The sequence below is a fragment of the Falco cherrug genome, chromosome 1, assembly GCF_023634085.1.
Source record: "Falco cherrug isolate bFalChe1 chromosome 1, bFalChe1.pri, whole genome shotgun sequence".
Classification (NCBI taxonomy): Eukaryota; Metazoa; Chordata; class Aves; order Falconiformes; family Falconidae; genus Falco; species Falco cherrug.
The window spans coordinates 107,660,710-107,683,419 of record NC_073697.1 but is presented as its reverse complement, the minus strand read 5'-3'; the positions used below and the strand labels follow the sequence as shown (position 1 = coordinate 107,683,419).

General features: G+C 46.0%; 1 protein-coding gene across 1 annotated transcript in view; it reads left to right on the top strand.

Moving 5' to 3' along the window:
* The window catches only part of SLC43A2 (solute carrier family 43 member 2), a 30,576-nt gene extending 8,270 nt beyond the window's left edge, over window positions 1-22,306 (top strand). Inside the window, exons 3-14 of the mRNA XM_055716794.1 lie at window positions 1,286-1,475; window positions 2,457-2,512; window positions 3,243-3,319; window positions 9,631-9,723; window positions 10,568-10,701; window positions 11,127-11,329; window positions 11,938-12,081; window positions 15,609-15,747; window positions 16,186-16,318; window positions 17,256-17,329; window positions 19,054-19,177; window positions 20,010-22,306. Coding sequence (XP_055572769.1) covers window positions 1,286-1,475; window positions 2,457-2,512; window positions 3,243-3,319; window positions 9,631-9,723; window positions 10,568-10,701; window positions 11,127-11,329; window positions 11,938-12,081; window positions 15,609-15,747; window positions 16,186-16,318; window positions 17,256-17,329; window positions 19,054-19,177; window positions 20,010-20,171 — 1,529 coding nt within the window. The 3' untranslated portion in view covers window positions 20,172-22,306. The remainder of the gene's footprint in view (window positions 1-1,285; window positions 1,476-2,456; window positions 2,513-3,242; window positions 3,320-9,630; window positions 9,724-10,567; window positions 10,702-11,126; window positions 11,330-11,937; window positions 12,082-15,608; window positions 15,748-16,185; window positions 16,319-17,255; window positions 17,330-19,053; window positions 19,178-20,009) is intronic.
* Window positions 22,307-22,710: the final 404 nt, after the last annotated feature.

Genomic DNA, 22,710 nt, shown 5'->3' with positions numbered 1-22,710 from the left:
CGGTGAACATGAAGTCACTTGTACGTGAGGGATTCCTGCTAATTAACTAACTAACCACGGCTCACTGGGAATCTCTAGTCTTGCTTCATGCAGATAGTTATGTAGGTGACTTCTCTCTCTCTATTCCTCCTTTAATATTGGACTTTGTCAGATCAATTAAGTATGGAGGAGAGCGTTTTATATCACTGGCTTGCAGCAGCAATAAGAAAGCAAGTGCTTTGTCATACCAGCAAAGGTTACTTATAAGTCAGATAAGCACTGGGAGAAGGAGAGGTGGAGTGCACTAGAGTGCTCTGAGTTAATGAAAGTCTAAAGGCACATGTGCTTGCCTGGGGAGTTGTAAGCCACCTTGGGATAGGCTTGTAACAGGAACAGAGTTGACATGAGGCAGTAGAATGGCTGCGGCAAAGAAAAGGGAACTTCTCTTTTGTTTCTTTTTAACTGTTTTGTTTCTCTCTGGTGCTCTGTTCAGCACCAGAGTTTGCATGCGGAGTTCCTCATGCAAGGGCAAGAACAGAAGTGGAGATACAATTGATCTGTATGGGCTAAACCCATTTGGAAAGAATAGAAAATGCTAATTATGGGGCAGAAGTTAAAGACACATCAATCCTTAACAAACACAGAAGGCAGGTGAGCTGCCAGTCCTCCTGGGAACAGGGTAGTTAAATCCGGGAAGGATTTTTTAGAACCAGGGCACTCAGGAAGCAGGGTGGCTACTGGAAAGCCATTCCTCATCCCAATGCCTGCAGTGAGGGTAAGAAGCTTTCCATTTGAGCAGGCTGTTGCTCTGTGCCAGGCCTTGTCAGCCTGGTGTCTGGGCCTGAAATAACTGATTGGGCTGTAGTTATTGCTCCCAGTTTACTTAAGGAAAAGATCTGTGAGAACATGCCAGTTGTAGATTAGGAGGACCTTATTTTTGTATTAGTCTCCTCAGGTTCTGCTGAGTTTTGTCCCCTGTAATTGCCAGGGCTTTGCTATATAGTTCTCATAAATTAATGAGTCTTTGTGCTTGGGTTGTTACCCCGCTGCTGCTTGGGATACCTGTCCACTGGGTGCCTGTACATCTTTTCCCTGCTCTCAGCTGAGCTCATCAGGTTTCCCCTGTCCTTTTGCTGCTACCTTTCTCCATCTCACTGATTATAATAAAAAAAATGCAGCGTGGAGCATGTATGCCCAGTGTGTTGTGGCACCCTGTCTGTGGGACTTTTTATCTTCCCTCCTTCCTCCTATGCTGCAAGCCTTATCCTAACACACTGCAATGATGATCCCCTGTCATCCCACGTAGAAAACACCACCAGCAGCCCTGGACATGAGAACAGCACAGCTCTGGAGCACAAATGGCCTTCCTGCAATGCCCAAGATGAAATGCTGAACTTGGCCTTCACCATTGGGTCCTTCCTGCTCAGTGCGATCACGCTGCCCCTGGGAATCGTCATGGACAAGTATGGCCCTCGCAAGCTGCGGCTGCTTGGCAGGTTGGTGTCTGGGCTCCCTGGCGGGGCTGAGGGGGGAATTCACACATTTTCTGGGACAGATGGGTGCTGTGCTTGTTGTGGGGCCCTTGCAGCCTTGGGAGCTGTATTGAGGGATGGGGCTGGGAGCTGCTGGCCGTGCATAGGGCACTGGAGCAGCTCTGGGATGATTTAGGCCAGCACAGTGAATTGCTTCATAAGGGAAGGGCCTGGGACTCTGTCCACACTTCAGCTCTCCAGTGTTGCTCTGTCTCCCCGGCCAGATGGAGCCTGGAGGAAGAGTGGAGTCATTTGTGAGTCATGGAGGGTAGCTTTTTCCTTGAGCTGGGAGCTATGTCCTGAGAGGCACAAAACCAAGATGTTACATCACTGTTTGCAAGCTGGGGAGTGAACTAGGGGATAAACATGTCCTGCCTGCCTTTTCTAGGGCCCTTCTACTGTGTGGGGTATGTTGCTTTTTGCCTCAAATAGTAAGGTTGTTAGCTGCTTTTGTGGCATGTCGGGGTTAGTCACTTGTTGGGCGCTGCTGAACTGTAATGCAGTGAACCATACCAGAAACCAAACTGGCCTATGGGCCAAGTGGGAAAAACAGGGCAAATCTCTGACTCTGACCCTACCAGAGAGGAGCAGGTAAAGGCTGTGAATGCTGTGACTGCAGCAGGGTCTTGGGACAAAGGCTGCTGCTGTCTCTGGTTACCTCGAGGTGGGGGCTGGCAAAGCTCTGTGCTGGAAAACCACTGGGGAATTTGGGTCCAGCAAGAGCTGCATCAGCACTGGGAGGAAAGGTTGCTGCCTCAGCCCTTGTGCAAGGTTTGTCTGTAATAGTTGGGTATTTCCCTGGATTTTTCTTTCCAAATCACCAGCTTCCCTCTCTCTTACAGAAATTATACTGCACTTTCTTAATGAGGTGCTGAGGCGTTAGAAGGATATGTAATTTACTGTAAGGCTGTCTGTAAGAAACTTATGGTTTTGATTCCCTTCTAGTGCCTGCTTTGCTGTGTCCTGTGTGCTGATTGCGTATGGTGCCAGTAACCCAGACTGTAAGTAGGCATTTTTCTGCTGAGCTGGGAGGGCTTTGGGGCTGTGGCTTGGGGTTTTTTGGGTTTTTTTTTTTTTGGGGGGGGGGGGAAGCAGACAAGTGCGACTGTCACACCTCCAGATTTTACTGGGGTCCTGCAGAGGACACAAGCCAAGCATCTGCTGGCCTGTGGGAGCTTAGCGGCTCTGGGGAGGGCTGGTGTTTCACAACGCTAAGTGCAGAATGTAGCAAGGGCCAAACGTCTGAGATAGCCAGGTCTCTGAGTTTTGCGTTTGGGCAGGGCTAGGTCCTGTAAATGAACAATTAAAAACAAGTTCATGTTTTTTTCAGGGTTGGGAAATAGGTGATGGCATACAATGCGTAATTTGTTTTCTCACCAGGAATAGATGGATCTTGCTCCTCAAGACCAGATAGTGACATGACACTTTGAATCCAGTTCTTTCAAGTAAATCTTCCTTTTAAGACCCATTCAGGCAAGCTGCATCAGCAAGTCTGTTCATCAGAGCAAAGAAGCCCTTCCAGAGATTATCCCATCATGAACTCTGGGAGGAGAGCCCTGCCCCTCCCACTGTGTGGCTGGGGAGATGGGTGCTGGGTCAGGAGCAGCATAGCATGTCCTGAGGGTGTTGATCCGCTGATGTTTTTGTCAGGACCAAAGCCCTCGGGGCTCTGTTTCCTTTCCCTCTCTATCCCTGTAAAAGCTAAGGGTAGAAATTTTTTTATTGTTGCAGCTCTGTCTGTGCTGATATTCATCGCGCTGGCTCTGAATGGCTTTGGTGGGATGTGCATGACCTTCACATCACTTACAGTAAGTGAAGAGTTATTACCTGACTATTTTATTCCTTACTGTGGCTGTGAGCTGGGCTAGCAGGAAAGAACAAAGTGGATCTTTTGCTTGTGGCTTGAATAGCACATAATTTTGTTTGGTACAAAGAGTCAGTCAGTCTTCTGCCTGAAAGGCTGAGTATTAGGTGGTTATTCCAAGGTGGTTTTTGTCTACAGTCCCTTTTTTTACCTGCCCCTTGCATTGCAGGTGAAGGGGGGTGGCGGGGGGTGGGGCGGGGGAAGAAGTGTTTTTGTCTAGGACTCAAGTTGTCATATGGCTGTACTTGCAGTGCTTGGTTACTTGGCACAGGCTGGATGTGTGTTGTCAATGCTAAATCCAGTGCAATACTGCAGGAAGAATCAGCAGGGCACAAACCCTTGCAGCTGGGTATGACTGGCTTTCTGCAAGTGCAGTTTGCATCTCACCCCAGGAAAATGGTGGTTCTTGAGTACAAAAGCTTTTGCTTTCAGTAGGGTGAGAGTCCCTTCCAGGTTTCCTTAGAAATGCTGTGGTGAATGCACCCAGCTCCATCTGCACAGCCTGCTTAGATCTGTTTAGTCTAGGGATTGTACTGCAAGCACTGCTCTACAACTCTCAGCTGAATATCTACATTTTGGGGTTCTTTGCCTGGAGGCAGAAGCAGTACCATCCAAGTAGCTGCTTTTTCTACCTCATTACCCTGATCCTTGTCAGTGTGACTGAAACAGGGCTGGGTGGAAAGTTTCCCAGAAAACAGTTTGGGAAGCACTGATGTTTCCTGAGCTGTGATTGAAAACTTTCAGCTTTGGACTGCGTTACCTTGAACTTGCTGTTGAAGTGAAACTTCCTGTTAAGCCTTGTTAAGTTAGAGGTAACCTTAGATACTGGCTGAACTCCTGAGACCTAAATTTGGCAGAGGCTGGGTTTACAGGTCACTGTGTACTGTGATGTTGCTGCCACTTTTGCTTGCATATATTCAAAGATTTCAAAACTGCCTAGAGATGCTGGTCTCTCCTTCATATGTGGTGGTCTTCACTGGAAGCCTTGGCCCTGGGCCCAAAGAAATATGGGGCAAATGTCATCCTGCCACACTTCAGATGAAAACAAGGAAGAGGGGAGCACATCAGTACTTCTGTGGGAGAGGATTCCCATCCTGCTGCTGCTAGCATTGGTTACTGTCTCTGAGTGGTTATTAAGGGGTCACAGTTTATTTTGGAGCCACTGGTGATTGGAGCGAGGGCAAGGATAGGGCAGAAATGTTGCATGTGCTGTAGTGTAGCTTTTAGCAGCAGAAGAGGTAAGCAAAGCCACTTATTAGTGCTCTCATTAGTGAGCCAGTTCCGCAGCAGTAAGGAAGTAGTGGCAGGAAAAAGTTCAAATCTTCCAACAAGAGATCCAAGCCTCGAGGAGGTCTGAAGCAAGTAGTGATGCTGTGAGTTCACACAGGGATACCTCAGATGGAACCCATCCCCTCCAGACAGCAGTGTCTTTTGTAAAGAGCTGAGGTGGCTTCAGGCCTGACTTCCCAGATCCACATTCAGATGTAGCTGCTTGTGCCTCCCTCCAGAGCCACACAGAGGCATTTTGGTACCTGAGGCATGTGAATGGTTAAAAATAGTCTAAAGTAGGAGGGAGGCGCTTCTTCACGTGCATCACAGCAGATCTATGGTGGTGACTGTTAAAAGCAGGTGTATTTTGATCATTGGCAGTTTACTGTTCTGTCCCTGTGTGATTCTGCCTGCAAGCTGGGGTGCTCATAGCTGATGTGTCAAGAGCGATCTTCTGCGGTGACACTGTAATCTCTTGTGGGTCCCTTCCACCTGTAGCCCATGGCGACGGAGAGTGTGGCAAGGGTGGGACACAGGGATGACAGTTTCATGGTTTGTGGGTTCCAGGCGATGTGGCTTGCATGCACTGTGCTCTGCACTGTGCCCAGGAGAGGCTGAAGTAAGTACTTAAAGGGGAGACTTGAAGACCTTTTTAAGGACATTCATTACACAGAGGCGGTGAGTGCTAATCAACTTCTGGTGCCAAGTAAGCTTGTTCTGGCTGACGCGGGCACTGACTGCCGAGCGTGCACGTGCATGCATGAATCAAAGCAAGGTGACTTCCCTCTCCTGCCAGCCACAAGTGACCTGAAGCGCTCCAGGAAATGGGTCAAACCCACTGGTGCATGAGCTGGTCCTCTGCCACCTTAGACAGGTTACAGTTGCTGCTTCGTAACGGGGTGGATGTGAAGGGAGCTCCTGAAGCCTGTGGGGTTGTGGTGCTCCCCAGGTGCTGCAGCTTGTGGGCTTCACTGAGTGTTGAAACCTCCCAGGACATCTGTACACGTGGGCATGATGTGTTCTGTTGGGAGGGCAGGAGATGGAGGTCCTCAGTGCCTCTGCAAGGGATTAACGGGATCTCAGGATTATGGCCTGGGACGGTACTCCACAAAGCTTTGCCTCTTGGATTTAAAGCCTTCTTCAGTAACAAGTCTCCAGGGTATCATGAAAGCACATGGCAAGCCGTGGAGCCAAAGCAAGCTGCTGTTCCTGGGTGCCTTGTGTTGTGGCTTGAGGAGGAGGGGGAGCGAGTGGTGCTGTTCCCAGTTCTGGGAACAAGGTCAGACTGTGCCTGTTGTTAAAATGCAGAGGGGAGATTTCTGCCTCGTGACTTGGTCTTAGCCAATATAAGTGAAGATTGGAAATGGAAACAGATCTGTGTTGGTGGCTTTGACAGCAACACAGGAATCTGGCACCAGTTCTGTTCCGAAGCTATTTCATGCAAAGAAAAAACATGTGTGATAAATTACCACAAAGAGCCTTTTATAGATTGTCTTCTGTCCTGTTTTCCTTTCAAAGAATTACAGCTGCTTTGCTCTTCATTTCTGCTGCAAACAGTGCCCTTTAATCGGAGTGGGGGGGCATCTCTAGGTAGGGAATCTTCTTTGCTCGGAAATATTAGGAGAACTTAGGGCTCCGTGATCTTCTATTTGTTGAACAGGAACAGGAATTTCCATATGCTTTGGACAAAGTGGGCAGTTTAAGGCTTTCCTGGGGAATACATTTTTAGTGTCTGTGTAACTTCCAAATATACCCCTGATAGGGAAAACAAAGTTCAGCTGGAATAAAAATACCATTCTCCATTAGTCTAGTTCACAATCCCTTGACTTTTTCCACTGTTCTTTCAAACAGTCCTTGTAAGAGGAGGGAGACTGGGTTTGGTAATACTGCTGTGGTAAGTCTTATATGTGGAATATCTCCAGGAAAAAGCTGAAAAAATTACAAAATATGATCGAAGGTCTTAAACTCGCTATAGGGCACATGAGAAAATAATCTGCAAGAGGAAAATATTTTATTGCATACCTGTAATGAAGGACTCCAGGGGAAAAAAGTTATAGCAAAATTAAGTCAGTATCTTTCAGGCAGGGCATAAGGTTAATAGTATGTTGAGTACTATTGTCCTTTAAATAGGAGGCGTAAGAGTTTCTGTCATTATAGGTCTTGCAGAATTGGGGCTGTCATACCACAATGGGCAGAAGTTGGTGGAGGAGTCTCTTTGGGCTTGCAGGGGTAAGATCAGAATGAGGATCAGATCTTTCTGGTGGCAGAAAAACCAAGAGCCCACTTGCTCTGTGGCTTGTTTGTTGGTTTTTTTTTTTTCCTCTGGGGTTTATTTTTTCCAGTGCTTGCTGCTATAAAGACAGCATGAAAAATGGCTTAGTAAATACTGTGTGTTATTTTAGTAGCTGGTCTTTAGATGAGACCTGCACAGGCATTGCCAGTGCTAGCACTCAGTCTTGAGAGGCTTTAGGTTTTCTGTCTGGGTATGGACTGCTTTTTCCCTTTCCTCTGCCCCCCACCCTTCCAGGTAGTCCTGGATTTCTTTTCATCCCAAGTACTCAGTGTTTTCAGTTTCTGCTTTGATTGGGATGGATAAGACCTTAAATCTCCTATGTCCAATTTCTTCTCATCTAGCTGCTAGCTTGATGCCAAATAGGATTTTTAGGAAATTAGCCTTTCTAGGACTTCTGTCCCCATCTAGGCAGAAGCAGGCTTGGGTTTTCCTGAGCATGACTGTTTGCTTTCAGGCCTGCTCTGTGTCTCCAGTAGCCCTCAGAGCAGGAGGATCCACCTGGGAGTTGCTTGTCTGCTGTATGAAAAAGGCTTTTTGTGATCTCTGGGGCTCTAGGGAAAACCAGCCTGAGCCAAGAAGCAGCTGTGTTTGTGGAGCTCTTGCCCTGCTCTGAGCGTCCCAGTAGGAACAGCTGTTTGTTGTAATTTCTGGAGATTATTTTAGGTTTGGGGTATTTGAGATTAAATGAATGCCCTGCCTAGTGACAGTGACTAGCCTTTTTGTAACCTGCAGATACTGTATTCTGCAGATGCTGTTTTCTGGGATGTGTATTCAGGCCACTGCTTCCAAGAAGAGATTTTTTTGTGCCTGGTAACAGACCTTTGGATCCTTTGCTGTTTTCAGTCTGCAGCTCCTGGAAGCAGCCTGTTGGCAGCTCTCTCACATGCAGGGATCTGGGGGTGGGGATCCTCACTGCAGAGGAGTGCAGTGTTTTCTGCCTCTGCCGTGTGCGTCTGCTCAGGGTTCGCCAGCAGCATTAGGCCCAGCACATCATTGCTGCTGTTCCCTGGCCAGGGTTATCTGAGGACCTGAAGACTGCACTGCATAGGAAGCTCTGCAGTGAGACAGAGGGATGATAAACAGCCAGATGGGTCCTAGAGTGTTCCTGCACAGGAATACTTGTGTTGTAAACACGCTGGTCCTGCTGTGACACAAGCCAGATTTGCTTGCCTTATATGCTACTCCTGGGAAAGATGGATTTGTTTTTCAGCAGTGGAATGGGAATGTGATGACAGCATTTGCTTGCTTAGACTCAGTCTAATATTCACTGAATCATTTTGTTCAGCAGCATCTTTAAACAGATAAAATGCTGGTTATGCTTTCAGGCCTAGAAGGCGCCTACAGTTAGACTCCTTTGAAGCTCTCTGAGGCTGATGTGGTAGTGATGCCACATAGAATTTGGGGAGGAAGTAACCCAAAAAAGGAGGTGGGAGAGAAATCTGCCTGCCTGCAGCAGAATCTCTGCCCATTGACCAGCTTCAGGAGGTATTGGCAGAGCTCTCTGTAGCCTACAACTTCTTCAGAGCTTCTCCCTGTAATGGCTAGTTTGCAGGCCATTAGTTAATGACTGAAACTGATTTGCTTTAAGTTGTTTAGAAAAAGGGGGAATTCCTCCTTTCCCAGGAGAGTGGGAAGGTCTCTCAGCTCTTTCTGCCTGCTCTACTCTGCTTCTGGGTCCTGAGTGGAAGCAGGAGCTGGAGAGCCAGTCTGGGAGCACTTTTGCTGTGCAGGTGGCAGAAGGGGCTGCTGTGAGCTGCTTCTAGCTGTTTCTACTGAGATCTTTGCTTTCCCAACAGATGCTTGCAGAACCAGCCTGGTCTGCTTACAGCAATGCCATCACATCTGATAGAAGCCCAGGCAGTGAAGTGGGGTGGGTGGTACGAATAGCAGCACAAGGTGCTGTTGCTGCAGAGTTCAGCAGCTTCATAGCTGTCCCAGGCAATAAAGCCTTGGATGTGTTTGTGATTGCCTTCCTGCACCTAGCTCCAAGATAGTGTGCTTGGGCATCTGAGCCATCCAACAGATACAGAAATGACCAGCTTTAGTCACTCTTGGAGAGTATGCTTTCACAGAAGGAGTCAGGGACCTAGCTAGAAATGGAAATGCGAACAGCAGCACAGTTCAGGTTTATCTCTGTTCCTTCTTGTTATAACAGGAACTTCTCAGTCTACTGCAAAGATTTGGGTGCTCACCCAAAGCGCATAAACAAACCTGGCAGTTCAAGGTGTTGCAGGGTGTGTTAAAGACTGTGCAGCGATTACAGCCTGTGTCTAATGATTCTTGACTAAAAAGAGGGTGATACCTAGAGAATATAGGCACGTATTTTTTGGAGAGGAAAAGAGGTGGTGGCTACAGACTTGGGGTAAGGAACTCTTAAAGAAAGCACAAGGGCTGGAGCAAACGCTCTTGTGCCAAAGGTAACCAATGCAAAGTATGCTGTCAGTCTGGAAAAAAGCAGTGTCATTTAAGCACATAAATCTTGGATTGTAGATGTCCCCTGACACTGGAGACAGCAATGCAACTGGCAGAGCAATGTCCTGAAGAGCTACGTCTTTGAGTAAAATTGTCTGCTTCAGATTCTGGTATCTAGGAGTCTTAATCCTAAATGCCAGTGTCTTCTCAAGAAAGCCTCCTTCCCTTTTCTTCCTTTCTCTTGGCAGCAGCCTGTTTCAACTGATTTTTTATTTTCCCAGCTGCCCAACATGTTTGGTGACCTTCGTTCCACGTTCATTGCTCTGATGATTGGCTCCTATGCTTCTTCTGCTGTGACTTTTCCAGGAATCAAGGTGAGGCTGTGGGATCATGACTCATGACTGGTGGTATGCTGATGTCTTGTACCATGTAGCAATAATGTGGCAAGAAAAAGGGACTATTTGTTGAAGCACTGGGTTTTTTTCTTTTTTGAGATGTGCATTTACAAGATTCAGTTCCTGTCTGTGTAAAAGACTTCCCAAGTGACTGCCTCAAGAGCACAACAAATACTGCAGTGGTCTGTTCACTAAGAGATGGTAAAAAATTAAAGGTGCCAAGTAAAAGTGAAAAACTGAAGATCTTTATGAAAGGTTGCTTTTTAATATCTAAGGAGTGTGTGTATATATGTGTGTTTTTAGTATGTGTGTATATTTAATCTGTGTGTTTGTCAGCAGTGATTGGCTTGAACATAGTTCAGAGCTAGCAAACAGCACTGAAGGGACAGAAGAGACAATCACTTGGGCTGCCTTGGTAGATCACTAGTGGTTCTGAACCAGAGATGTTTCATTGCAGAGTTAGCATAAGGGGCACACAGTAAAGGTAAGCCAGTCTCAAGTGTGCAGGGAAGTTGCTGCTGGCTCTCCATGGAGAATGTCCTAGATAAAGACCTTTAGCAGTCATCTATGATGCAGCTGCATGCTATTGCAGCTTGGAAGTCCTGTTGTTATAGCTGCTGTTAAAAGATATGTAAAGATGCATATACATCACTTTCTAAGCCTGCATGTCACACAACTGTGTTTTTGTTACTACTAGAGTTAAAACTAATTTTAGATGTAGCATGTTGTTCTTTCCCACAGTTGTCTCTCGGACCTTGTTCAAAGAATGTTGAAGTATCTTTCTGCTGTTATAGTCAAAACCATATTCCCTTGTGATTTCCAGGTTATATATGACTTTGGGGTGTCCTTCATCCTTATTCTGCTTGTCTGGGCAAGCTGTGCAGGACTAGTTTTCCTCAACTGTTTCTTCAACTGGCCACTGGAGCCTTTCCCAGGACCAGAAGACATGGACTATTCGTAAGTGTCCTCTAGACTGGCCTTGAGAGCTAATCCCATTCTTAATCCTCTAGAAAGTGCTGGCATGACTAATTTAGAGGAGTGGAGAGGGAACTCCCTTGCATGTTGTTTATTGCTGCCACTTCTTCTTAGGTTGATGATTTATGTCTGCCATTAGCATTATGTCTTGACTGCTCAATATCTGTGGAAAGTGGAACTTTCCAAAGCAGAGGAATTACAAAGGAAAAATGATTTGTCAGTAGTCATAAGTATTTCTATTGGCCTGGGGGAAGTATCTCTCTGTGCTCTGGAACCAGATGATTTGTGGGTTTGTAGATGGGAACTAGTGCTTGAAATCTACACATAGCCTTTCCAACTCCTGCAACTTTGCTGCCTCTGATTCCTCGCCCTGTGTTGCAGCTCTCATGCTCTTTACTACCCAACAGGGTGAAAATAAAGTTCAGCTGGCTGGGATTTGACCACAAAATCACTGGGAAACAGTTTTACAAGCAAGTAACAACTGTGGGGCGCCGTCTCAGTGTGGGGAGCTCCATGAAGGGCCCCAAGGAGCCAACAGCCTTGCAAGAGAACAACAAACTCTGCCTGTCTACAGTGGACCTAGAAGTGAAGTGCCAGCCTGACAACACAGGTGTGGTTCCATGAGCGCCCCAGGGTTGCTTGTGCTGGCACAAGTCTGTCTGCCTCTCTGCTCTGCTTCAGATCTCTTTATAAGAGATAACAATAAGTGATCCATGTGTTGCCAGGACCATGTGCCAGACACCATTATTTAAATACACGTTCAGTTATATAAGGGATCCTGTCCTTGTATGCTTGTCTAAATATGCCAGTGGTGGGGACAACAGCATGGGTAACTGGTCTGGCTGCAGAAGGACAGTGCAGTTGGTCTCTGCTGTCTCTTGGATCTCGTGGGTGTCACCATGACCAAGCCTTCCTTACTTGGGGTTACAGCAAAAGCAAATGGCTTGAAGCTTCCTTTTGCTCCAAGCCACAGAATTAGGTGAGTCGTCCTTCCTGCTCCCTTGCCCCAGTTACTGGTAGCCAGACTCCAAGCATCTATAGCTGTTCAGTATGGAAGTTTGTAAGGCACCAGGTAGCTGCTAACTGTGAGTTCCTCGGAGCTGGCACTGGCCCACAGTATTGGAAGACCTGCTAACCCAGAGGTGAAAGCCTCTTCTGAAATTGTACATGTTTACGAAGGTATGTTGCCTTCTTGAGAGACTATTATTCCTTCTGCAGCTTCTCCCTCCTTCATGAAGAGTGTCTTCAGTCCTATCTTGTTGCTCAGCCTTATCACAATGTGTGTCACTCAGCTGCGGCTCATCTTCTACATGGGAGCCATGAATACCATCCTTGAGTTTCTGTCTGGAGATGAAGATCAAGGTAGGGTAACCTAAAGACTTTTATCTGCTTCCTTGAAACTGGGACCTGACCCAGGCTTGGTCCTTGCAAGAGGCCAGCAAGTCTGATTACTCAGCAGATATACAGTATATGGCAATTCGTGGTGTCAGAGTGCAGTGACAGCTGCTAGTAGGGTCTAGTGGAGGGCTGGAACTAGCCCAAGACAAGGGGCAGTGAGGTAGATACTTGAATGTCAAGCTAATTTTAGCCCTGTGTCTGTTAAGTATTATTCTGTGTTATTTCCTCAGATGGGTTGTTGAAAGTAGCCTCTCAGGATGGACTATGATAAATTTTTTTAACTGGAAAACCTATTTCATCAGGTATTTGCTTTGCTTATCCTAAGCAAGCACAAAGTACAGAGCAACTGATTGTCATGACTAATGGTTGGACTAGGTATCTCAACCCAGCAGCTGGGGGTGGGAAAAGTGAAGTCATAGCTGTTTTGTGCAGCTTGGTGTATGCTGTGGAGGCTCAGGGGTGCTTGCTGCGCTGGACTCGTCAGTATTTATAGCTCTGATTCAGTACATGAAGCAAACAGGAAAGAGTACATCAGTTTACTGTTGTTGAAAATACCCAGGATTGCAAAACAAGACTTAGCCTTTTTTTTTTTTTTTGTCCTTTGTAGTAAGATCCAGTTTGAACTTGTTAAATCTGGATTGCATGAAGCTGATAAATCAAGAGGCACTCCTCTGAAAACAGGAGTGAGCTCTGGGGGAGGGAAGGAAACTCGGGAAACTCCAAGTGCCCTGGCATTCCCTGAATTGCTTTGTTTCTTGATCCTTTGACAGCCTGCAGCATTCAGTTCTTTATCTCCTGGCTCAAGAGCCAATTTAGACATTAAACAGTAAACAGGACAAACTTCACACTGCCTACCTTTCCCAGCACTGCTTAGTTTTCTGCTTACCTTGTAACTCTTTCACTTTTTTATTTTTACCCTGTCTTGCTCTAGGTATTTCTCTTTCATTTTTTCCTCTCCCCTCCTTGGTACTTCAGAATTAATACTAACTATATATGCTGCCAATTCTGTTTAGATCAAGCTCCATGTTAAAAAAGGAATGGTGCCCCTTGGGTGTATTGCATGATTTTTTTTTTTTTTTTCTATGCCACCTTTTAAGATTTCTTCTCATTTTCCCCTCCTCCCCCTGAATGTAGCCTGGGCTCGAAGTGCAGTCTGCTGTCTTGGTGTTTCCATGGCATCAGCAAAACAGTGATATTGTCTAGTCGCAGCAGTGTCAGGCTGCAAGAGCCATTCCAGGATGTGTGCAGCTCTCTAGAAATACAATCTGTGTGGATCAGGAGGGGATGGGATGCTGCTCCCTTGGATTCCTCGTTGTTCTACTTTACCTGAACATGATTTGTTTAGAGAGCTCCTTCCACCTGAAATTGCTTTCAGGAGCACTTGGCAAGGGAAGGAGATTGTTGAGTCAATCCTGCAAATGTTATGGTCAAGGAAAACTTAAATATTCCTGGGAGCGGAACAGGAGAGAGGGATGTGGGGAAAAATAATTCAGATAAGTAGCAAAGTCTTAGAGTTGCAGTGAGGCACTGTGTCCTTGAAAGTCCCGCTTCCTGTGCGGATTATGGTGACTTTGATCTGTCATGAAAACTATAGGTGGAAAGAGCAGTCAGCCTGTGGCTCCTTATCTTCTGAAAAACCCCAAAAGATGGACAGGCTAAGGAGTTCAGTGGCTCTGTAAATAACTAATTGTATTGTAGGATGGCAGGAGAGAGTAGACCTGATGTGTTTATGAAAGATGCAGTCAAATTTCAAGTTCTAAACTGTCATCTTGCTTTCACATCTGGTAATACTTGAAGACCTTAAGTAGAATCGGGGTAGGCTGGAAAACTCAGCTGTGTGAGGTGCTTGCTCAGGATAGTTTTGAGAGAAAGACATGTAGAACAGGTGGTGTGAAGGTTTGTGCCCGTGTGCACACCCTTTGTTTGCTTTATCCAGGCTTCTAATTCTGCTGTATCTACTTCTGCTGGTATTTGCTTTTTTTTTTTTTTTTTCCCCTCTTCGGGAAAGAATGTTTTTTAAGATGATAAAAAAAAATGGGGAGGCCCTGTTTTGTAGCAGCTGCAGTGTCTCCTTCTCTTCTCTTCTCTTGCTGACCCCATAAATTTCATTCCCTGCTTCAAATTGGCTTCTGCTCTTGCTGTTTAGAGCCCAAGATTAAGTGTTCAGAATAGCATGAAGAGGCAAAACATGACAGCATGGCTTGCTGCTTATCCTCTATTAAAAAATAACCAGACAACAGCAAATCAGCTCCAGGGGTGTTGGTAGAGGGTGATGCCACCTGTCTTTTGGCCACAGCAGTTGCTATAACGAGGTGAGATGTGGTGCCACTTCAGGGCTTGCCTTTGGGAGGTAATGGGGGCATGAATGTGAGTTTGGAGGTTGAACATGTACATTTCTCTTGGCTCCCTTGCCAGCAACTGGAGCCAGGAAAGTATCATCAGGTGCCATGTCTGGGCACAGCAGAGCAGCCCTGCTGCTGGGGTTTACTACAACTGTATAGGAGAGAAAGGCTTGTCAGAAACTTCTTCCCATTACCAAGTTGATTTTGATTTAAATACTTGCTGTACTGCTTTGGCTAGATCTAGAAGTGTGTTGGGAGGGAGAAACTAAAATTCTTTTTAGTAGTTTTGCTTACAGTGCTGTAACTTTTAAGCATTCTGTGCTGAGATGGGCAGTTTCAGAATTACATCCTTACTTCAGAGCTGTGGTACACCATGACTCACCAGCCCTTCTGTGTGATGTCTACAGATCTATCACGTGGGCTGCAGAGAGGAAGTAGAAAAAGCATTGCAGGGTGGGGGAACTGTTCAGTCAGTAACAGGAGGGGACAGTTTCTTCTGAGTCTGCTGCCATCAGCTTTCCATGTAGACGCTTCTCCCATCATGGGAGAATTTTCACTGTTTAAGCTTCTAATAATTGCTCTTAGATGCTGTGGGTTTTGCCTGGTAATGTGCCCTCCCCCTACCTCTGAGCTTGGCTATTCAGCACGAAATAGGTTAGTCCTCGCTTCCCAGCCTGGCTTGTCCTTGCTGGACCTTCCCAGCTGGAGAAGATGTAGCTGCAGCTTCCAGCAAGGCAGGAGAGGAGATGTCTAAGGCAGGGTTGGCTGTGCAGGATATAGTGCTTGTAGAACTTTCCCTGTTGGTCCTAGCCAGAATAAATAAGCCTCACTGGCACTAAGCAATTACTGGGTCCCATTTCTGGAGCCCGACCTGCTGTTGGGCTGATGCTGCTCAGAGAATATTAGTGCAGGATGAGAATGGTTGAAGCAAGTATACTCAGTATATTCACTCTGATGCCATGCCTCTGGAAGGCTAAATGATGCAGTGATGCTTTGGTGTCTCCCAGCTCCTTCAGCCCTGCCTGTTAGCCTGTGAGCACGTGGGCTCTGGGCTCCTGAGAGAGGAGATCAATGGGGAGGAACAGTTTCTTCTCGTTGCTGCTACAGTATGGCTTAGACTGACCTTTTTAATTTTTTTCTCCCCTGCAGTGGCTCTCTACACTTCCATTTTTGGGGTATTACAACTGCTGTGCTTGCTGACAGCGCCTGTGATTGGGTACATCATGGACTGGCGACTGAAAGAATGCGATGATAGCTCAGAAGAGAATGAGGACAGCAACACTGAGCAGTGCGTAGTGTGCGCCACACGGGACACGCAGCCACGTAGCAGGCCCCCTCTGCTCTGCATATGTGTTTTGTGATGAAAGACTGAAAAGAATATTGGTTCTTCAGTATAGAAAAGAAAGCCTGAAGGAAGACTTGATAATTGCAGAGGAAAGGACCCAACTATCTTCCATGTCCACTAAGATCAGTCAAGAAGAGCAAATTTAAATTGTAGCAGGGGAGGCTCAGACTTCCCCTCTAGCCTAACAGTAAGAGTAACAACACCAAAATAATTGCCCAGATGTTCCTCAGCTTCCACTGATGGAGATCCCACCACCTCCTTAGGCAGACCTTTAGCCAAACTGGTTTAGATAGAGTTGATATGATATGTGGAGAATCTTGCTGTGAGTTCCAGTAGCTGCTGAAAGTGCTTTTTGTAACATAGGTTTTGCTATCCTTCCAGAAGTGACAAGAAAAAGAAAACACGTGATCGTCAGATCCAGAAAATCACCAATGCCACCAATGCCTTTGTATTCACAAATGTCCTGCTGGTTGGATTTGGAATCACCTGTCTTATTCCTAATCTACCGTTGCAGGTGAATAGGCCAAATGGATGGGTGTGCTGGAGGGGCTGGCAGTGTGGGTGCTGGCAAAATGACAGGCAGGACAGAGCCGGGAGATCCTGCGAGCCAGCAGAACCAGCTAGTTGCAGGAGGGTTTTCTGGCACTGCTGGGAGACTTCTGTACTGCTTTGGGAAGTCTTAAAGTTGAAACAAATAATACCATGCAGTTTACATATCTTGAGAGAACCTAAAGAAGCAGCTATAGTTAAATGTCGGAATTGATCCACAGTTTATTCACACTTGGAAGCTTCTGCAGCTGAGCTGTGTAACAACACGTACTTTCCTGCTGAGATACTTTCCTCTCAGCCCTGCCTATGTGTTTAACCTGGGCTTGATTTAAGCTGCTGATGGTCAGAAAATTGGCTGTAAGAAGTATGACACTGATATATACAGCAGGTTATTTCTGCATCAATTGCTATGCCCAATGGTACTTGTGGGATTATAAACCTGTTAGAATATTTATTTTGTGGCACCACCTGTTTTTGGCAGAGGAGATAAGTGATTTTATGGTATACTTAAACATGCCTTGATGACATAAGCAAACAGATACAGTTTTCTCATACTTGCATGTTGTCTGCAATAGCTTGTAGAAAACTAAACTGGCCACAATTGCAATGAAAAGCATTGTGACTGTGGCCACAGGTTGCTGGGGACATGTCCTTGCAGTGGTACCATCTACAAATGAGATGGGCCTTGTGCTCAGGGGGCACTACATGTAAGCCTTTTCAAAGTAAGGAAAAGCAGTGCTTTTAGACTTGAGTACAAATTTCTTCCCTTGTGCTGATATTTCAGGTTTTGATTCTGGGTTCATCAAGCCCATCTTTGTGTACTAGAAAGGAGAACAGTTTTAGAACTGGTGGTATGTTGGGGTCTGGCATCTAGGATGTGATGTTTTTCTGCTTTTTTCTAGATTCTTTCCTTCATTTTGCACACAATCGTGAGAGGGTTCATCCACTCGGCTGTGGGAGGTCTCTATGCAGCTGTGTAAGTTTCTGCTTACCTATTAATATGTGGCTGGCCAGATAAACTGGTTTAGGATGGTAAGCTGTCCAGGTGAGAGAGAGAGATCAGGAAGTGCAGTCTTCATGGTCAGAGGGGAAAAATGATGCAACTTGTTTCCTCAGTCACCACTGGATGACAGTAGCTAGACCAAAGTCCTAGCTGATGCTTTCCTTGTTTACAAATAGCTAACCGCTTTGACATAGCTACTGCAGTGAGACAGGCCCAGCTATATATGGGCCTCATGTGAGACTATGTCGTTGACACTAAGGTTATATAGTAAAAACTCAAGGCTTTTTTGTCTTATAATGAGTAGCTATGTGCATGTGTACAGGTAAAACATTAACATAATTGAATACATTGCTACTGGTCTGCTCTGACATCACATTAGTAAAGCATTGCTCAAGATACCATTAGTGATGCTAGCTCCCTTTCCCAGGACAGATCATCCATCCTGTTTCCAACTTACCAAAATTATCAATAGCTGAATCTAAATACTTTATTCCTTATTAAGCAATGAGGTTTGGTTTTGAAAACAGATCTGCCTCTCTGTCCTGAGCTGTTGGACAGAGGAACTGAAAGAAGCTGTTATCTTTCAGAGAACCACAGAATCACTGAGGTGAGAAGGGACCTCTTGAGACAATCTAGTCCAACCCTCATGCTCAAGCAGGGTCAGCTAGAGCAGGTCGCCCAGGACTGTGTCCACTTGGGTTTTGAATGTTCATGGATGGAGACTCCACAGACTCCTTCTGTTGAAGGTTTTGGTCCCAGTGTCTGGGGAATCCAGACTAGAAAACCCATCTAAGACTCTACTTCAAAATTCATGAACTTTTGGTTCCCTGGCAGCTAGAAGCAAAAGACTTTTGTCTTGGGCAAGGTGAGTGCCTGTTGCTATACTTACCAGCTTGCTTGTAAACTAATCCTTTTTGCCCATTGCAACTGTCTTGAACTTCCTGGAGAGAGATCCTGGAGTGTGACTTCTTTGACTACTTGAAGGTTTTGTTCCACTTTCTTTCCAAGCTTAGTTTAACCTGACCCTTTTTAGACCCTGTTTAGTTGTGAAAAGAGAAGGATGTTAAACTGTTTCTGAAACTTATTTTTCCATTAGTGGTATCTGATACTCAGCACTTAACAATCAACAGTAGTGTTTAGCTTGACATAGGATCAAACATGTCCTCTGAAAAGCAAAACACATGATAACCTGTTGTGCAGGTTTCACTCACTTATAAAGGGAGCAAATTGTTATGACAAGATGAAAATGACTGCCGAGCAGCAAATGGTGTCATGGGTAAAGTGGCCCTGCTTTTAACTTGTAAATATCAACACTCTTCTCCCTTTGCAGTAGGAACAGCAGTTGTATAAGCACTTCCGCCTGCCTATGGTACAGCTGCAAAACAAAACAAGTGCTGGATCTGATACTACTTAAGTTTGAGAGCTCAGGAGGAGAACAGTCTGGAGAGGAAGGCTCCAGCTGTGTCACCCACCAGCTGCATTCTGCTCCAGAGAGCACTGTGCAGACCATTAGCTATAGCTAAATACTTTATTTAATGAAGTATTTATATGTAAGTCCAGGAGGGAGAAGTTCTTCACGTTATGCCTGTCTTGGGACTGTGCTCTGTTGCGTTAGTCAACTGGGAATGTAATCAGATCTGGGTGATGTGAACAGTCAAGGTGACATGTAATAATGCTGTTGTGTTCTCTGTTGACAGATACCCCTCTACTCAGTTTGGCAGCTTGACAGGGTTGCAGTCGCTGATCAGCGCCCTTTTTGCCCTTCTGCAGCAGCCTCTTTTTATGGCATTGACGGGACCTTTGGAAGGAGACCCTCTCTGGGCAAGTTCTTCTCAAATTCAATATGAAAGCTTGGTGGTTAAGATGATTTTGGCTGGCCTCTTTGAAAACAAAAGGACTCCTGCGCATGGACAAGGTTTAAAAACAGCCAGAATTCTACATGTCCCTTGGTCTGCTGTTACCTTGGTGCTGTCCTGGAGACCCTTCACTGTGTGAATAATGAACCTCTGGGAGGGAAGGCCATTAACTTTTACACTAGTGTATGGAAAGGGAGGAAGGGAGAAGGCTGAAGGAGTGCTTTCTACTAACTATGGCAAGTCAAAATCTCTCAGGTAAAAGTGAGTGAATCCATGTGGACCTCAAAATGCAGTAGATGTAGCTCAAGAGATCTGAGTATTAGCTCCAATTAACCAGTAAATTTTGGGTTACTGATGCTAATGTCCAAAAAGCCAAGTGGCTATTGAGGGCAGGGCTAATGTAGTGTCTTGATGAGGGCAACTTAATAAAATGACATGGGTGGTCTAGGGGAGAGTCCTGGCCTCTAGGACTGGCCCACCCCAGCAGCCTGTTGCTCTTCAGTTGGCAAACTTGGTGTAAAAGAACTGCCGTTTAAACAGCCCTGCCTGCTCTGTGGAACAAGACTCCAGCAGCCATGATCCTGAGCAACAAACCCTTGTGGCATTTAGCTTATACACGTGGTGCTTTGGGCACAGGAGTGTGAATATAAATACAGTGGAAGTTGTTGCCAATACACTGAGCAGGGCGTCCCCTGGTTTGCCTGCAGCTGAGTGATGTAGGCTGGGTTCTGACACTTTGGCCTGCATGACTCTGTCTTCCTAGCCTGCCTAACTTTGTTTTGCCTTTCTTCCTGCAGGTGAATGTTGGCTTGCTTGGTGTGAGCTTGTTGGGTTTCTGCCTTCCAATCTACCTGGTCTGCTACAGACGCAGGCTGGAGAGAGAAAAAAAGCAGAAGATGGATGATGCCAAACTTTTCCTCAAAATCAACGGCACTCCCAATGAAGAAGCCTTTGTTTAAACTGGTGCTTCGAGTACAACCTCCCTTGTACAGGTTCCTACCATATCCGTGGGTTCTACCTGTGGTGTAAGCCAGGCTTTTTCTCCCCTGGCTCTGCCAGTCTTTGCTCTTCACTGGAGTGAGGGCTGGACATCATGACTGAGCTTTCCTCAGATACATGGCAGGAGGAGACTTCCCACTCCTTACGCCAGAACAAGGGACACTTCTCCGTTTTATAAAGGCCACACAGATACTGTGTCTTAAATTATCCCCTGATCACACCCTCCAGAGGCAGAGTCTCTGCATAGGAAACTAGGGAGAGGAGGAGTAGAGGGATGGGGGAAGAGGGAAGAAAGACTGTAATTTGAGTTTGCAAATGTAATGCACTGAAGTCTCTTTTCTCCCCCTCTTCCCCCAACCTTGGCTGACACTGTCTCAGATGCAAGCTGCACTCTCCTCCCTCCCTGAGGCTTCATAATGGTCTTTCTGCTTGATATGTAGCTGGACCCAGTGTTTTTACTGTCTATCCAGACATACCCCAGACTGTTTCTGAGGCAGGGAAGGGGGTTTTATTCCTACATGTATGAGCACAGCTTCAGTGTATTGCTATGTGTTGGCTGCTAGCACTGACAGCTCCCAAACCTTTTATTACTGCAAATGACACAGACTGTGACACAATGGATCTGCCTTCCACGCTGAAATGAAGAGCCTAGTGGACTGCTTGGTCTAAGACCAAGCCTTCAGAGGCCTGGAATTCCCCTTCTTCCTGGCCTACAAACCACCTGTACATGTTTTAAACTGTCTGCAGTCCTGGAACCTTTGAGATAGGAATTGGATCTCATTTACCAATGAAGTGCTTTGAGACTTGTTGCCTTTTGCCTCTTCTTCCCTCCAACATGACCCTGGGAGGAGAGCAGCAGCGTGTATTTAGTACAGTGGAAAAGCTTCTTGAAGCTGAGTTCTGGGGCTCCAGATACCTTGGTGTTCACATGTTATGAGCTGACTTGCTGTTGAAAGGAATCAAGAGTGCGGAACACTCCTTTGTGTCTGGTAACTGACTCCTGTGGACGTATGGCAGGGTGATGTGGTGATGTGATTCTTCCTCTAGCCATAGCTTATTTACATTGTTCTGATAATAGCCCCCAAACTGCTGAACACCAGGTTATTGTGACTGACCAAAAAGCTGCCGGTTTGGCTGTACTAAGAGCCTTCTACAATGTTGATGCTCTGTCTGGACAGAGTATGTGGTGATTGATTGTATGGTCAAACTGACTTCTAGAGCAATACATGTGGCTAAAGGTGTCCCAGGCCTGTTCACCATGGAAGGAATACAAAGGGAATTTTTAACCTGCTTATTTTTATAGGGGTTTTCCTAAGTCCTGTCTAAAGCTGACTTTTCTGCCCTTAACCTTCTTGTTGAGGTTGGTAGCTCAGTCTCTGTAGCCTTGTGACTAAAGTTAATCACTGCATCATTTGGACCTGTTTGGAGCAGGACTGTAGCACTGAGGGTGAACATCAGCGGGCATGCAGCAGCATACTCACTGGGCTAGTGGCTGCAGGAAGATTGGGGGCAGAAATAAAACAGTTATGAAGATGTGTAGTGGTGGCGCTTTCTGAACTGCTAACTCCTGCATTATTGCAAAGCCTGGCAGGGGGTAAGTCATTCAACTTCTTTGTCTGGTCAGAAAAGTACAAGACTCCATCACTGCTCTGTTAGCTCTAAGCTGGGGCTTAGAAACAACAGTGCACTCGGACCTTCCTTTGAGAAACTGCCTGGAAACTGGGTGTTAACTCCATTACTGGTGGTTTCGAGCATGCAGATGCTCAGCCCAGCCAGGCCTCCACCGTTCCTAAAGAGCAAGTCTGGTGACCTTGCACAGAGAGCCTCGGCAGGACTGCTGGAAGCCCTGCTGCAGAGTCCCTAGCTGGTGGCCTTGCCAGCACGGGATGGCGAGGCAGCTTTGTGGGACAGCAGCGCCATCTCGAGTCACTGCCTCCAGCCAGCCTCCTGCGGGCAATTCAGATGCTACTCCACTCCATGGTACCTTTTAGTCTTCAGTCACTCTTGTCAAAATGACTTGCCACTTGAGTATTTTACACGTTTGTGGAACCTTTTTTAATGTGTTGCCTTTATTAAATGTGTCTGTTCCAAGACAGCCTTATTGCCTGCTGTCAACACTTCACTTTTTCTAGAAAAACTTTTGATCTTTCTTGGTCTCCAGCTTTGGTGATGATTTAGCAGCCTTTCCAGCTTTTCTTTCTTTTGTGTTGAGCAATAATGGAGGCAGAATTCAGATTCATTTTCCTGTTCACCTGGCATTGTCTCAAGTATGTACATGTTCAGAGATCCACCAGCAGTTGTACAGCTTGCCTAGATTTCCAGAGGGCTTTCTGCAGGTTTCTGCATTTCATATTACTACACTTCTAAATATTTTGAGAAAAAGATGCCTACTTTTGCTCTGAGATACTTGTGACATGACAATGACAGATTAAGTATCTTTTTTTTTTTTTTTTTTAGTAAGAACTCAGACAGGTGAGTGTCTGAGCCACAGTCCTCAGA